This window comes from Schistocerca gregaria, chromosome 1 (assembly GCF_023897955.1).
Source record: "Schistocerca gregaria isolate iqSchGreg1 chromosome 1, iqSchGreg1.2, whole genome shotgun sequence".
In the NCBI taxonomy this organism is placed as follows: Eukaryota; Metazoa; Arthropoda; class Insecta; order Orthoptera; family Acrididae; genus Schistocerca; species Schistocerca gregaria.
In genome coordinates this window covers 1003185647-1003201483 of record NC_064920.1, presented here as the reverse complement: position 1 = coordinate 1003201483, position 15837 = coordinate 1003185647, and the positions used below count along the sequence as shown (strand labels likewise).

Here is a 15837-nt window from a genome sequence, read left to right as displayed (position 1 = left end):
TTCCCTTTAATTCCGCAGCAGTTTTCTAACTCGGTTGTTGTACAACGGTGGCTCTTTTTCTTCTCTTGCGATCTTACTTGGCGCATCCTCATCTAATGGATACCGTACGATGGTTTTGAACTTTGTCCACTGATCCTCAACACTATCTGTACTTGAGACAAAACTTCTTTGTCGAGCCGTCAGGTACTCTGAAATCTGCTTTTTGTCACTTTTGCTAAACAGAAAAATCTTCCTACCTTTTTTAATATTTCTATTTACGGCTGAAATCATCGATGCAGTAATCGCTTTATGATGGCTGATTCCCTGTTCTGCGTTAACTGTTTCAAATAATTCGGATCTGTTTGTCACCAGAAGGTCTAATATGTTATCGCCACGAGGCGGTTCTATGTTTAACTGCTCAAGGTAGTTTTCAGATAATGCACTTAAAATGCGGTATCTGTATGCCGCGCAATAACGCAGGGGCAGGAGCCGTCAAGTGTGGAACATAATATATTCGAATATTGGAATGAACGAGCTTTACAGAAAGATTACAAAATTTGTAAAAAAAACGTACAACGACAATAAATACTGTCAACGTTTTCATCAATATCTGTTTACACACGCATGATGTCACATCCCATATCATTACGTCACGGACCATAGACGACCTGTGGTATCGGAACGTTCAAGCCACCCACGCGGAGTATGCAATATAACCAAATCAGTCATTTGGAGCTTGGTTCGTAGCGTTCTTTTCGTCAATTTCGCACGATGGTATCAGCCACAGCTATTTAGATGCGCCGTAGAGCCGATTGGCTCTCTGTCAGCCACGGACACCAACTGAGCAAACAGATCGCCGCTCGCGGTGAGTCAGCATCGGCGGCGGCGACGCAAATACCGGGTGGCGTATTTCGGGAGCGGCCCGCCCTGACGGACGGCACAATTACCTGCCGGGGATGACGTCCGCGGCCGCACCGGATTAGCCGTCGCATTGGCCTCGCCAAGGCCGCAGTCCGGGGGCAAAGCCTGCACCGTACGTCTCTGCCCCTAGTCGCGGGGGACTTATAATTTCACGCCACGCTGGCGGCCGCGCTTCTCTGGACGCCGTATTTTTAGGCCGGAATTTGTTTACTCTGGGAAGGAACACAGGTGGAGCTCCTCGTTTTCCTTTGCCTTATCCTTGAACAAATCGTAATAGTCTCCTGTTTACATTCAGGCGTCCCTTCAGATGCTATCCTCTACTGACGTGGTCTAAACAAACCATAATGAGTACGTATCATGAGATTTTTTTGATCTGCGGTTCGCACCTATTGCGTTTATTTCGCTTGCAACTGATAGTGAGATCACCCTTTGGAACGAGTTCTGGTAAGCTGGCAGTGGAAATACGTATGTCTTTTAACTTGCTGTTGATCACACAAATATGATACGAAGTGTAAACAAAAAACGTAGCTGTTCTCGCAGCTCTACATGGATTGCACAAATGTTATATGAGTGACTCATGAAGAACTGTAAAATCTATACTCTGCAAGACACTTTATATAGTGTAGTGGAGGATATTTTGTGCACCGCTTCACTGAATCTCTTCCCAATTCCATTCGCGAAAGGGCCGCGTGAAGAACCAGTAGTGGTAAGCCTCAGTGTGAGCTCGAACCCCTCTAACTTCAGTATTATCGCGAGATATACGCCGGAGGAAGCGATACTCTAATCAGTCATAACGTTATGGCCACCGACCTTCTATCGATATAAATCAGCCCAGGCGATAGCAGCGTCACCTATTCAGACACATGCACGATGCATGCATTATCAGTGAGCGTACTGTCCGTGAGTAGAATGAGTGGCGCGCGATCTATCTAAGTTTCAAAAAATGTTCAAATGTGTGTGAATTCTTATGGGTCTTAACTGCTAACGTCATCAGTCCCTAAGCTTACACACTGCTTAACCTAAATTATCCTAAGGACAAACACCCATGCCGGAGGGAGGACTCGAACCTCCGTCAGGATATCTAAGTTTGACCGGGGACAGATTGTGATGGCCTAGAGACTCGGCACGAGCATTTAAGAAACTGTGCGACTTGTCGGGTGTTCGAAGAGTGCTGTGGTGAGTGTCTTGAAACTACGCCCACACGTCTTGGGTCTGGGCGGGCACCCCTCATTACAGATGGCGGACTTCGTGCTGGGCAGAGTGCAGGTGTGTCGGAACACACAGTGCACCGAACACTCCTTACGGTGGGCCGCCGCAGAGGACGACTCGTGCTTGTGCCAATGTTAACACCACGGCATCGATAACTGTGACTGATAGTGCACGTGACCATCGTCACTGGATGTTGGCGCAGTGGCAGAACGCCGTATGGTCTGTTGAATCCCCTTACGTTCTTCCTCATAACAATGGGGGGGGGGGGGGCAGGAGGGGAGGCGCGAATCTCGACTTCCAGGAGAACAGCTCCTTGATGCCTGTACTGCACACTGGAAACAAGTTGGCGGCAGCTCAGTTATGCTCTGAGGAACATTCAAATGGGCGTCGATGGGTCCAGTGTAGCTTGTACAAGGCACCATGATGGCCAAGGTGTATCGTACACTGGTCATAGACCACATACACCCCTTCATTGCGATCCTGTTTCCCGACGACAATGGGATTTTTCAACAAAATAATGCGCCATATCACAAGGCTAGGAGTATGATAAAGTGGTTCGAGGAACACAGTGGCGAGTGCCTTTTGATGTGCTGGCCCTCTAACTTGCCAGATCTGAACCCGATCGAACACATCTGGGATGTGATTGAATGTCGCATCAGAGCTGATTGCCTCCCCCTCTCCGGAATTTACGGGAATCAGGTGACTTGTGTGTGCAGATGTGGTGACCGTTCCCTCCAATGGCCTATCAGGGCCTCACTGTTTCTATTCCGCGACGCGTCGCTGCTGTTATCCGTGCCAAAGGTGGACATGTCGGCTATTAGGTAGTTGGTCATAATATTCTGGCTGAGCAGTGTATATTGTCTTCTAGGAAGGTATGCTCACGGGATTTTAACAGGAAAACAACACTGGTGATGCCCAACGCCTCTGTTGTAACGGCTGCATTTTCGTGATGCATTTGCGCTTGATACACGAACCTGTGACGGAAGGTGCTGATGTTCTCTGTTTTTTCTATAGATACTTTTTGGTACGGGACTCAGACAGACGAGGGATACTCAAGTACCTGTCGATCAAGGCTTTCGTAAGTTACCTTCTTCGTGGGTTCAGTCCTCAGTATTCTTCCAATATATATCAGTCTGGTGTTTGCCTATGTCGTTAATTTTATGTGATCGTTCCACTTTAAATCGCTCTGTAGGCACTCTCCCAGATATTTAATGGATGTGACTGCCTCCATTACGTGTTCGGAGATAGTGTATCATACAATAACTGATCTTTCTGCTCATTTACGTATAGGCTGGCTAGTTTTTTAAAGTAAGAGAAGGAAAACTAAGATGGAAATAGAAAGAACGGACGGGATACTAGCAGAAGAACCACAGGAGATTTTGATCAGATGGCAATAATATAGAGAGTGGTCAGAAAGAGTCTGAAAAGTTTATAAAGGTGTTGCAGGGTACATTGTGATAAGAAATAATTATTACGAAAAAAAAACCGATACGTTGCGCCGTTTCCTAGTTATTAGCACTGAAATTAGCCAATCAGATTAATGTCTGACTACACTGTATTGAACGTCTGTATAAGATGGATCAAATACCAAGTGAAATCATAGTTGGAAAGAAGGAAAATGTGCCAGAAGACTATCAGACCAGTTGTGTGATTGGATTGAAGAGTTCCTAGATAACAGAACGGAGCATGTCATTCTCAATGGAGAGAAGTCATCCGAAGTAAGAGTGATTTCAGGTGTGCCGCAGGGAAGTGTCATAGGACCGTTGCTATTCACAATATACGTAAATGACCTGGTGGATGACATCGGAAGTTCAGTGAGGCTTTTTGCAGATGATACTGTGGTGTATCGAGAGGTTGTAACAATGGAAAATTGTATTGAAATGCAGGAGGATCTGCAGCGAATTGACGCATCGTGCAGGGAATGGCAATTCAATCTCAATGTAGACAAGTGTAATGTGCTGCGAATACATAGAAAGAAAGATCCTTTATCATTTAGCTACAAAATAGCAGGTCAGCAACTGGAAGCAGTTAATTCCATAAATTATCTGGGAGTACGCATTAGGAGTGATTTAAAACGGAATGATCATATAAAGTTGATCGTCGGTAAAGGAGATGCCAGACAGATTCATTGGAAGAATCCTAAGGAAATGCAATCCGAAATTGAATACTGCTCAGGAGTGTGGGATCCGTACCAGATAGGGTTGACAGAAGAGATAGAGAAGATCCAACGGAGAGCAGCGCGCTTCGTTACAGGATCATTTAGTAATCGCGAAAGCGTTACGGAGATGACAGATAAACTCCAGTGGAAGACTCTGCAGGAGAGACGCTCAGTAGCTTGGTACGGGCTTTTGTTAAAGTTTCGAGAACATACCTTCACCGAAGAGTGAAGCATTATATTGCTCCCTCCTACGTATATCTCGCGAAGAGACTTTGAGGATAAAATCAGTGAGATTAGAGCCCACACAGAAGCATACCGACAATCCTTCTTTCCACGAACTATACGAGACTGGAATAGAAGGGAGAAACGATAGAGGTACTCAGGGAACGCTCCGCCACACACCGTCAGGTTTTAGAATAAGAAGTAGAAAAAGCACTGAAGGAGATGAAGAATCGGAAGGCATGTGGAATCGATAACTTACCAGAACAAGTGTTGAAGGTTTGGGGAAACAGGGTAGGAAGGAAATAGTCTGCCTCCGTAATGAGACACACGACAAAGGGGACCGGCCTGATAACTTTTTTTCATCGTATATGATACCAACTGAGAAGGAATGAAATACAAAAATATGAGGAGCATAGCCGGCCGGTATGGCCGAGCGGTTCTAGGCGCTGCTGTCTGGAACCGCGCGACCGCTACGGTCGCAGGTTCGAATCCTGCCTCGGGCATGGATGTGTGTGATGTTCTTAGGTTAGTTAGGCTTAAGTAGTTCTAAGTTGTAGGGGACTGATGATCTCAGAAGTTAAGTCCCATAGTGCTCAGAGTCATTTGAACCGTTTTTGAAGAGTATAGGACTACCAGACTAATTTCTCATGCCGCTAAAGTATTTTGCCTCTTTGTTGTCCTGTTTATAGCTGGAAGAGATTATTGCGAAAGGCTTAAATGGAAAACAGGAGTGTGTCTTGGGGGAAAATAGTGGAGAGTATAACATTTACTTAAGACATGTTACTAGAGGCAGAAAGTGAACGAACTGTAAATAAAATGCTAAAAGATCTAAATGAACGTTGTGTGGGATATAGGATGAGAATCACTACAGCGAAAACAAAGAATTTGATGGAGGAAGGAAACTGGCAAATATTAAAATGGTACAAGTCGTTATTAGCCAAGTAAGAGCATTATCTTGGAAGCACGATCACTTAAGACTTAAGATGTCATCAGGAGGTGAAAACATGCATTGCTGTAGCGAAGAGGTGATTATTAAGTGGCAAACCAGATAAGGGTCTTAGGAAAAGAGTTCGGAAGATTTTTGTTTGGAATGTAGCAGTTTACGGAGAAGAAACATGGGCACTGAGAAGAGAGAATGAAAAAAAAAAAACACAAAAAAGGAAGCATTTGAGATGTGGGTCGAGAGTGGAGAGGGTAGGTTGGATGGACTGAGTGGGTAACGAATGAATGTTGGAAAGGGTTTGTGAGAGTAAAAGACTGCTTCTGATCATAAGGGGATGGCAGAAGACATTAGAGCATGGAGAGTTACCACGTGAAAACTTGGCTTTGTTTGGGTGGAACACTAATGATGATGATGGTGTGCAATATGGTGTTATATGTGTATATGTTGACGGTCAGTTACGAATCTCTGCACCAAGCATGTATCCTCTGCATGTCTTCCTGCATTGTGCTACAATTTTCTAGCGCTGTGATTTTTCTGTGTACGATAGTATATTCATAGAACATCCGACGTTATCCACCAGGTCGTTTATACATATCAATAGACCTTTGTGTGTATGGATACGAATAATATATTAAAATACGAATCTACGCATGGGGTGTTCAGCGTGTTAAAATTAAATGGAGCCATGTGGTTGCAGGACTTTTGCATAGATAAAGAGGCTTGCATGAGATAGACTAGAGCGAAGAGCATCAAACCAATCTTCGACTGATGCTCACAACGACACTTGTTCCATTGACGCTAAAATTAACGAACATGTAGCTAACTTAGCTCTGGATCGAGAAATTGCAGGCAGCACTCTTAATCGACGTGCAACCGCAGATAACCTGTACATAAAAATACTCCTTTGATCGTTAACAGAACAGAATCACACGCTATTTCTCAGAGCAGCCACGTCGCCCTGTTGTGGTACGAATCAGCTATTCGTTTGAATAAGAGGGGCCAAGAATCCAGCAGGGCCGCATGTAGGCCGTTCGTGTGGTCGGAGTGGAACGAGGGGCCACCTCGGCGAGTTACGCAAAGCGGACGGGCGGCGCACGCTGCCACCTGTGCAGCCATAAATTCCCCACAGGCGGCCAACCAGCGAACCAACGCGCCGCGCTGCCCTTGGCCACACGTCCTCGTGTTTTTCCAAACAAATTTATGGACAGACATCTGCGGCGTTGGAGTCGCTGCTGCAGATCATATCGCCTTACTCTATCGTTTCGCTCTGTCCATTCCGAAAATTTACGTCTCGTTTTCCACTTATGAACGCCTCAATGTATCCTTTCAAAAAATTGGGGAAAGTGAGAGCTTTTTGGAAGCAGTCTATATAAATGCTGAACAGAGCTTTTCGTTTAACCCTAAAATTACCGATTTTTTTTTAGTGGAACGCTAGACAATTGACTAATACCGACTCCGCGTACTGGCTACCAGGGACCATTCTGCAATTACCGGCCACTGTGTCATACTTTGCCAGTGGCGTCACTCGGATGCGGTATGTAGGGACATGGAGCCAGCACATCGCACTCCCGACTCACGACATTCTGTTTCCCGAACCTTTGATCTGCTATTCCTCATCGAAGTAGTTCCTCAGCTGGTATCACGAGACTGAGTTCAACACCTTCCAGTCCTCTCACCGAGAACAAATCACACAGTACCATGAATGGAAGCTGGCTCCATCAAAAATCAGCCAGACTCGCTGACCACTTAGCTACGAGGCGGACTACTTATACTGGTGATTCCATGGTGATGTTCCAATCTTTCAGGGATGATGAACGAGGGTAAATGTATCAGTTTAAGGTAAAGAACCTTGCTTCGTAATGGCCTAGCCGAAAGTGGAATACATTTACCAATAGCGTTGTTGCTAAGATTGCAGGGTAGGCAATCCTGACGAATACTTCCGTGTCGAGGTTGGATTGATAATTAATCCAGTGCAGATGGCGTACTGTGTTCTGACGTAAGCAATCCTGGTGTACAATGTCTGTACTGCAGTAGCGTTTTGTATTTACAAGTTGAATTATCAACGCTGATCAGACCCAACCAAATGGAGTTTTACCCAGTGACAGGACTTCCAGATGTGACTTTCGTGTGTAGGCTAGCAAATGAAAGGGGATGGAAACGCAAAGGCTGTATAGGACCAGATATCCGCGTAGAAGACATCACACCATGTTTCCAAAACTGTTCCAACAATTAAGTGAAATGGGGTAATTGGTACCACATTACAACGACTGAGGAGGGCGAAGAATTACACGGACTTCCGATATGAAAAAAAAAACAGTGTGTGAAATCTTATGGGACTTAACTGCGAAGGTCATCACTCCCTAAGTTTACACACTACTTAACCTAAATTATCCTAAGGACAAACACACACACCCATGCCCGAAGGAGGACTCGAACCTCCGCCGGCACGAGCCGTAGAGTCCATGACTGTAGCACCCTACACCGCTCGGCTAATCCCGCGCGGCCCGACATGAAAGATGCAGTGCTTGATCGAGTGCATGAGGTGCCTGCAATCAGGATTCAACAGTTGCACGTTTAATAAATGTTTCGCCGAGTAATGTGGGCTGAGTGTTACAGGAAATGCAGCTGCCCAAAGAAAATACATTCCTTGACTCTTCGTGGCTTTGGAACTTGAGTCATGTTCAGCCAAGGCTCCTTGCAGCGCCTGACAATCGATCCTCACTTCCTTGTATATGTAGTTGTCACTGATGAATAACTGCGAATATGGACAACCATCAGCTGTCTAACGGAATGGTGATAATGAAAATTTGTGCAGGACCGGTATAATATTTCTGATATTAAAAAAATAAAACTTCCGCTGGTGGTAAAACTCCTGAAATGATGGAATGACACATACAAAATTTTTACTTGTTGATAACTAAATTATATTCCAACAACCATTATTAGATTACCATCAGAGAGACGAGAACGTTTACCGATGGCATTGTTTAGCGGCCAGTGACCAACCTCAAAATTACGCAGTATGTTTAATTACATTGCACGGATATTGTTCGGAAAGATCGGTAAAAGAGATCTTAGGCACGCCGAAATAAAAGTTTAATAAAGTAAATGTCGATTGAACGCTAATAGCGTTCAGCTGTGGCCACCAAACAATTCGTCGGCGACTGTCCTTCGCTGCAGCCTGAAAAAATTCTAAAATGCAACATAATAAAATTAAGATGTGGCATTAACGGTAAAGAAAAGTAGGTTCTTAATTCAAACATGACTATTGTAATTAAATTAACCAGTAGTTACAGATACGAGAGCGACACTTCGATTTTGTGAAACGACCATCGAAAACAAACGAGAGACCGAGAGAGAGCTCACAGCTCCTGCTTTTGTATAATCCAAAAACAAATTACGTCGACTGCCTTCAACTTGCTAAACAGAGGGTAAATTTTCAATATATAAACATTTCTCTGGAACATTCTTTATCGGAACAGCAAAAAAATACATTCCCTACATTAAATCGCGACCTTTTCTCCTTACTTTACAGATTTATTTACCCAGAGAAAATTTATTCTTGATGTATTTTAACCTTAATTAAAGATTTGGGACATATTGTGTTTATTGTTCAAAACGCAACATTTCACCGGGACTCAAACCCGGATTTCTCATATCGCGAGCTGTCGCCTTACTGTTACGCTATCCTAGCACGACTCACGGCTATACCCAAACTCCACTTGTCGTAAACCATGTGCGTTCAGCCTGCAGTCATAAATCCATTATGTATATCCTTGTACAAGGGAGACATTTTATTTGAAAGTCGTTCAACCGGTGTCAGCGGATAAACACGATATTGCAGTGTCTGTGTTATTCCGAATTACGATGCATAGTTACTTCGGACATGCATGCATGTCCGAAGGTACATTGCGTCCTAATTCGGAATAATAGAGGCACTGCAGTATCGTAATGTCAAAGAAGGTTTTACTTACACGCACAGTATCGGCGTTTACCTGCGGTTTTCCCACATCTTAAGCAAAAACAATAGAGCATGCGCTGTTTATTGACATTTACGAGAGTCGCTCAGCAGACAGACTCACCCAACGGCGCCGTTGTCCAGCACCTGGACGTGCTTGTTGATGACCTCGGTCACGTTCTCGGTCGAGTACAGCTTGATGGGTGAGTTGAACTGCTTGTTCACGAGGCGCGGAACACCAGCAACTCCTGATCGCCCGATTGTCGACATCTCGCTGACTCTCGAGACCTGCAGACAAAATTCGTATTAGCGTCTCGCAATAGAAATGCCGTCAGTAGCAAAGGATCAACTCCGTAAGCTAAAAAGTGAAGCGGTCCTGCAAAGAAAATACCAGTCGAGCTGAGAAACTATTCTGAGATCCACTACCATGAAGACGAGAACTAAGACTGTGGAAGGCTGTTGCGAAGACCCTGTAAAACCGAAAAAGCAGGACGCATGACACCTGCTACCGATATATAATTTTTTTTCTGAACTGTATCTAAATTTTGTAATTTAAATGCTTGGTTTTAGTCAGTGAGAACATTGCTTCATTGTGTGTGTACTTTTATGTAGAAGTCTGTTGACGTTTCTTTGTATTTATCTGTGTTTTACTGTGAAACTTATAAGCTCTGGGAAAAAGCCAAAGGAATTGTTATTTGTATCGACTAGCAACGCTAATAGCAGTGCTGGTGCGTTGTAAAATCTTTGGGGAAGGAGTTGCTGCAGAGAGCGCGCGGAGAGAGAGGGAGACGGGTTCCAGCGCTTGCAGTGTGCGGAAGTGTAGTGTTAACGCTCTCGCAGTAGAGAGTACCGTTTTCGGCGGCATCATGTACGCGCGCCGGCCAGATGTCTAGAGCAGGAGTACCGACAGTGGACGGGCGCAAGAGGCTGAATTAATTACGATTGCCCGTTCCTATAATTAGCCGTGGCTCCACAATGTGCTATCGTCTTCAACTGCAGCAGTTCCAGCAACACAGTTTCGTCGTCGGCTCCGAGTTTCGTCGTATGCACAGCACTGAAGTAAGACTGTTCATTGGTAGAAAGTATTAACGGCTAATCCAGCAGCTCAACTGAATGTGATTTGATTGATAAGATTTATTTAAATAATAATCAGTTAAACTCAGGGCGATTGTGTTCTCATTGCCCCCAGACATTGTTACCAAGCAGGATCCTTGTTCCTTTTTTTACTAATATGTTGAATGTCGTAAGAAACATATTGAATAGTTACAGAATAGTTACAGAATTTTAACCTCAGTCTACTTTCAATTAACGGTTGTACAACAGAGGCAAAGTAAAGCAATTTCATTTTTCAGGTTTGAGAATCAATCACTGAAAAAAATGCACAAATTAAGAGTGTGGAAGTTTTCTTTATTTTACATATAGCTTGGAGCACATGGTTGTTTGGTTTGGTACGTATTCTAGTATTTAATTCTGTTCAAGTCAGTAAGAAAGGCTCAGCTGTTCAGACAGTAATATGAAATCCAATTTGTAAAATAAGTAACGGCAAAGTAAAGAGTGCTTGCTTCTTTTCTAAATTTCTTCGATGACTTTATGCTGAGATCACCAAAAGTCATTGTTCACGTAACGAAGTTCAGTACTAACATACAGTTTAATTGCATATTTCCAAATCATTACTCGTTTGCCTCTTTCAAAATTTAATGCCATACATAACGTAAGAGTGACTTCTCGGTTTTCTTTGTCATTACATACTCACTTAAAATTAGGGTAAAAAAAAGGTGGCAACCTTTAGTTGCCACGTCAGTGTTTAATAATACATGGTTTTTCTTTCCCATCATCTTGTACAGGATTTTGGACGTAAATTTCCCTAGTGGGCAGGCGACCGTTAATTACTTCCTTTTCGTTAATTAGTGTAACTTTTGGATTGATGATCAGTGGTACCCCTTTCTGTCCAGCGTTGTTCGTGCGTGAATGCACAAAATAACTTTCATTTTCAAAATTATAGCCCTCTTCGGTTTAATTACTTTTATTTTTAGTAGACTTTTCATCAGAAGGGTCGGTTGAACACTTTTCTCCTACTTATCGGTACCACTTCTTCGGGAAAGATAGCCTTATACAATTAGAAAAAATCCGTTAGGCATACATGCGATCTACGGTCATATTTTATATCGCAAGCAGGATGGGCCAATTAGTAAGAGGGAGGGTACAATCCCTAATGACATTTGTAATGGCACTATCGAAAATGCACTGAACTAAGGGGCACAAGCACTAAAGACCATCTGTAGAACTTTCTTAATTAGTTTTTTATTACTCAGTTTCGAGTTTCGCAGCCTGAAAGTTTAGCAATGCTTGTACAGGGTGGTTCATTTAGTTATTATGTGATTTAACTTACGTTTACACCAGTGTAACTTACAGATAACTGTTCTACACACATTGCCTTACTGAAAAATCAGAAACAAGTTTATTTCTTAAAAAGTACTTCACGCAAGTGGCCTCCATCACTGACTACTAATGGCTGAAGATGTTCACTCTTCATGAAGTCCTTAAGTCATAATTTGAGGTATGGCTGTACCTCTTCCTGGATTGCTGCTTTCAACATATTGGTATTGTGGAGCATCCATGAAAAATCTTTGTTCTCCAGATGACTCCATAGAATACAGGCAGGAACTGAAAGACCAGGTTAGCTCAATGGCCATGGGATACATCCGAACCCCGAGAGTAATCGGTGAGCCAAGTGTAGCAGTCGAATTATAGGCCGTATGGGCTGTAGCCCCGTCTTGCTGAAACTATGCCGCGTTTAAAATGGCAGTGTCTGTACAGGTGTGGAATGAAAAAATTGTTAATAATTACCGCGTACCACTCGGAGTTGTATTAAAGAAATACGGCCCCACATATCTTATTCTTTCATTTCACTTTATTTTATTACATTTTATTTCATTTCATTTTATATGCATTATAATGATCAAGAGTAGTCCTAATCATGCTGGACTGCATTGAAAAACCTGAGAATCATTGTGTGTACCTTGACAATGTCTTCACTAGTAGAGATCTTCTGATTCATCTGAGAAATTAGGGTTTTCGAGCAACTGGGACTGTCAGAGGGAATCGAGTTGGTGACTGTCCACTATTCAGCAGCAACGAACCGAAAAAGACAGTTCGAGGAAACTATGACTACCAGTTCGACAGGAATGGTGAAGTCTTATTTGTTGGATGGCGCGACAACAGATGCGCTACAATTGGTACAAATTTTGACAAAGTTGAACCTTTGGGAGCAGCTACGCGGTAGAATAGACAAGCAAGTAAGAAGACAAAAGTACAACAACCAGCCGATTTGAAGTCGTATTACGCGTGCATGGGAGGTGTTAACCACCTTGACTACTTCGAAAATATGCGACGGTAATTAGAGGGAAAAAATGGTACTGCATCCTATTTACACGTATGCTGGAAATGGCCCTCGTAAATGCCTGGCCCTTCTACAGACTAGTAAATGGGAAAAATGCACCGGATTTACTGGATTTCAGACGTGCTGTTACAGTTACATACCTGAAATTGGACACTGGAAGACTGAATATTGGACGTCTAATGGAATACCCATGAAGTCAGTTGAGAGTGATAACAGACATCAGGTTGGATGGAATTGGTCATATGATTGACAAAAGAAGCACGCAAAGAAGATGTGTAAGAGTTAAATGCAACGGGAAACCAAAAACATATTGTGTTAAATGCCGTGTAACACTGTGTGTGAAGTGTTTTGTACCATTTCACAAGAAATAAATAGTTAAGACTTGAATACAGTTTAGTATGCTATACGATACTGTTAGATCCCAGCCTCCTATTTTGAGGACGGCCATTATATCAGCATGTATAAATATTCTTTGGCTATTTTTGTACTTATTGTGGTTCATACGCTATGTAGATTATAATTAAGGAATAAAAAATTCAATTTTTAAAAAAATGAATTTGTGACTTAATGGGTTAAACGTTTTGTTTATTGAGAAACCCATTCAGATGAAATTTTGCCTCATTAGACATCACAAGATTTGTCGGGAATGCTTCATCCTGGTCAACTATGTCCAAAAATGTTGTGCGGGCATTCCACCTTATGAGGATGAAACCCTTTAAAAGTTGTTTCACAGTCCTCTGCAAGGACGTGCTAGCAATTTTGTAATAACTTTTATTTAACTGTCTTGCACACACAACTTTCTGAGTAGAATAACTGGTTTCTGCAATGCAAGAGCCACCTTCAGATTCGACAATAGAAGTGAAAAAAAGCATGCTGCCAGCTAGTGCATCAAAAGATTAAAAACAAGTTACAAATGTTACAATAAAGAACACAATACACCTCTCATTCTGCCGCACGGCAGTAAGTCATAATATACAGAAATAACACGACTCGAAAATGCGAAGTATGCTTCGACCAGTGCTTTTTCCTACAGAAAGAGTCGTTACTCGGTGCTTTGTGATTAAGTATTTTTATACAAACTGGGTCAATATGTCCATTTGCACTGCAACTGGCTATAGCCCAAGTTATGGTTGGCGAAATATCTGGTACGATTGGTCATATTCATTTTAACAGAATTTTCGTTTTGCTCTCGCACTGTAAATTGTTGCGCTTTAAAAAGTTACTATTTATACGCCGGCCTGTTGTGGCCGAACGGCTCTAGGCGCTTCAGTGCGGAACTGCGCTGCTGCTACGGTCGCAGGTTCGAATGCTGCCTCGGGCATGGATGTGTGTGATGTCCTTAGGTTAGTTACGTTTAAGTAGTTCTAAGTCTAGGGGACTGATAATCTCAGATGTTAAGTTCCGCAGTGCTCGGTGCCATTTCAACCATTTGAACTACACTCCTGGAAATGGAAGAAAAGAACACATTGACACCAGTGTGTCAGACCCACCATACTTGCTCCGGACACTGCGAGAGGGCTATACAAGCAATGATCACACGTACGGCACAGCGGACACACCAGGAACCGCGGTGTTGGCCGTCGAATGGCGCTAGCTGCGCAGCATTTGTGCACCGCCGCCGTCAGTGTCAGCCAGTTTGCCGTGGTATACGGAGCTCCATCGCAGTCTTTAACACTGGTAGCATGCCGCGACAGCGTGGACGTGAACCGTATGTGCAGTTGACGGACTTTGAGCGAGGGCGTATAGTGGGCATGCGGGAGGCCGGGTGGACGTAACGCCGAATTCCTCAACACGTGGGGCGTGAGGTCTCCACAGTACATCGATGTTGTCGCCAGTGGTCAGCGGAAGGTGCACTTGCCCGTCGACCTGGGACCGGACCGCAGCGACGCACGGATGCACGCCAAGACCGTAGGATACTACGCAGTGCCGTAGGGGACCACACCGCCACTTCCCAGCAAATTAGGGACACTGTTGCTCCTGGGGTATCGGCGAGGACCATTCGCAACCGTCTCCATGAAGCTGGGCTACGGTCCCGCACACCGTTACGCCGTCTTCCGCCCACGCCCCAACATCGTGCAGCCCGCCTCCAGTGGTGTCGCGACAGGCGTGAATGGAGGGACGAATGGAGACGTGTCGTCTTCAGCGATGAGAGTCGCTTCTGCCTTGGTGCCAATGATGGTCGTATGCGTGTTTGGCGCCGTGCAGGTGAGCGCCACAATCAGGACTGCATACGACCGAGTCACACAGGGCCAACACCCGGCATCATGGTGTGGGGAGCGATCTCCTACACTGGCCGTACACCTCTGGTGATCGTTGAGGGGACACTGAATAGTGCACGGTACATCCAAACCGTCATCGAACCCATCGTTCTACCATTCCTAGACCGGCAAGGGAACTTGCTGTTCCAACAGGACAATGCACGTCCGCATGTGTCCCGTGCCACCCAACGTGCTCTAGAAGGTGTAAGTCAACTACCCTGGCCAGCAAGATCTCCGGATCTATCACCCATTGAGCATGTTTGGGACTGGATGAAGCGTCGTCTCACGCGGTCTGCACGTCCAGCATGAACGCTGGTCCAACTGAGGCACCAGGTGGAAATGGCATAGCAAGCTGTTCCATAGGACTACATCCAGCATCTCTACGATCGTCTCCATGGGAGAATAGCAGCCTGCATTGCTGCGAAAGGTGGATATACACTGTACTAGTGCCGACATTGTGCATGCTCTGTTGCCTGTGTCTATGTGCCTGTGGTTCTGTCAGTGTGATCATGCGATGTATCTGACCCCAGGAATGTGTCAATAAAGTTTCCCCTTCCTGGGACAATGAATTCACGGTGTTCTTATTTCAATTTCCAGGAGTGTATTTATACTTCCTAGGTAATTTCCTACAAAATCTTGCAGTCAGATCGCAATGCTGAAACTGATTCATAGGTCACTAATTTCGTATGTCTTCAGCTGAAGCTACATACGTACTCCGCGAGCCACGGTGGTGCGTGTGGCGGAGGGCACTCTGAACCACTACTAGTCATTTCCTTTCCTCTTCCACCC

General features: G+C 44.3%; 1 protein-coding gene across 1 annotated transcript in view; it reads right to left on the bottom strand.

Moving 5' to 3' along the window:
• Positions 1 to 15837, bottom strand: part of LOC126278560 (uncharacterized) — a 320088-nt gene that overhangs the window by 230127 nt on the left and 74124 nt on the right. The window contains exon 2 of the mRNA XM_049978755.1: positions 9515 to 9678. Within this exon, the coding sequence (XP_049834712.1) occupies positions 9515 to 9660 (146 nt within the window). The 5' untranslated portion in view covers positions 9661 to 9678. The remainder of the gene's footprint in view (positions 1 to 9514; positions 9679 to 15837) is intronic.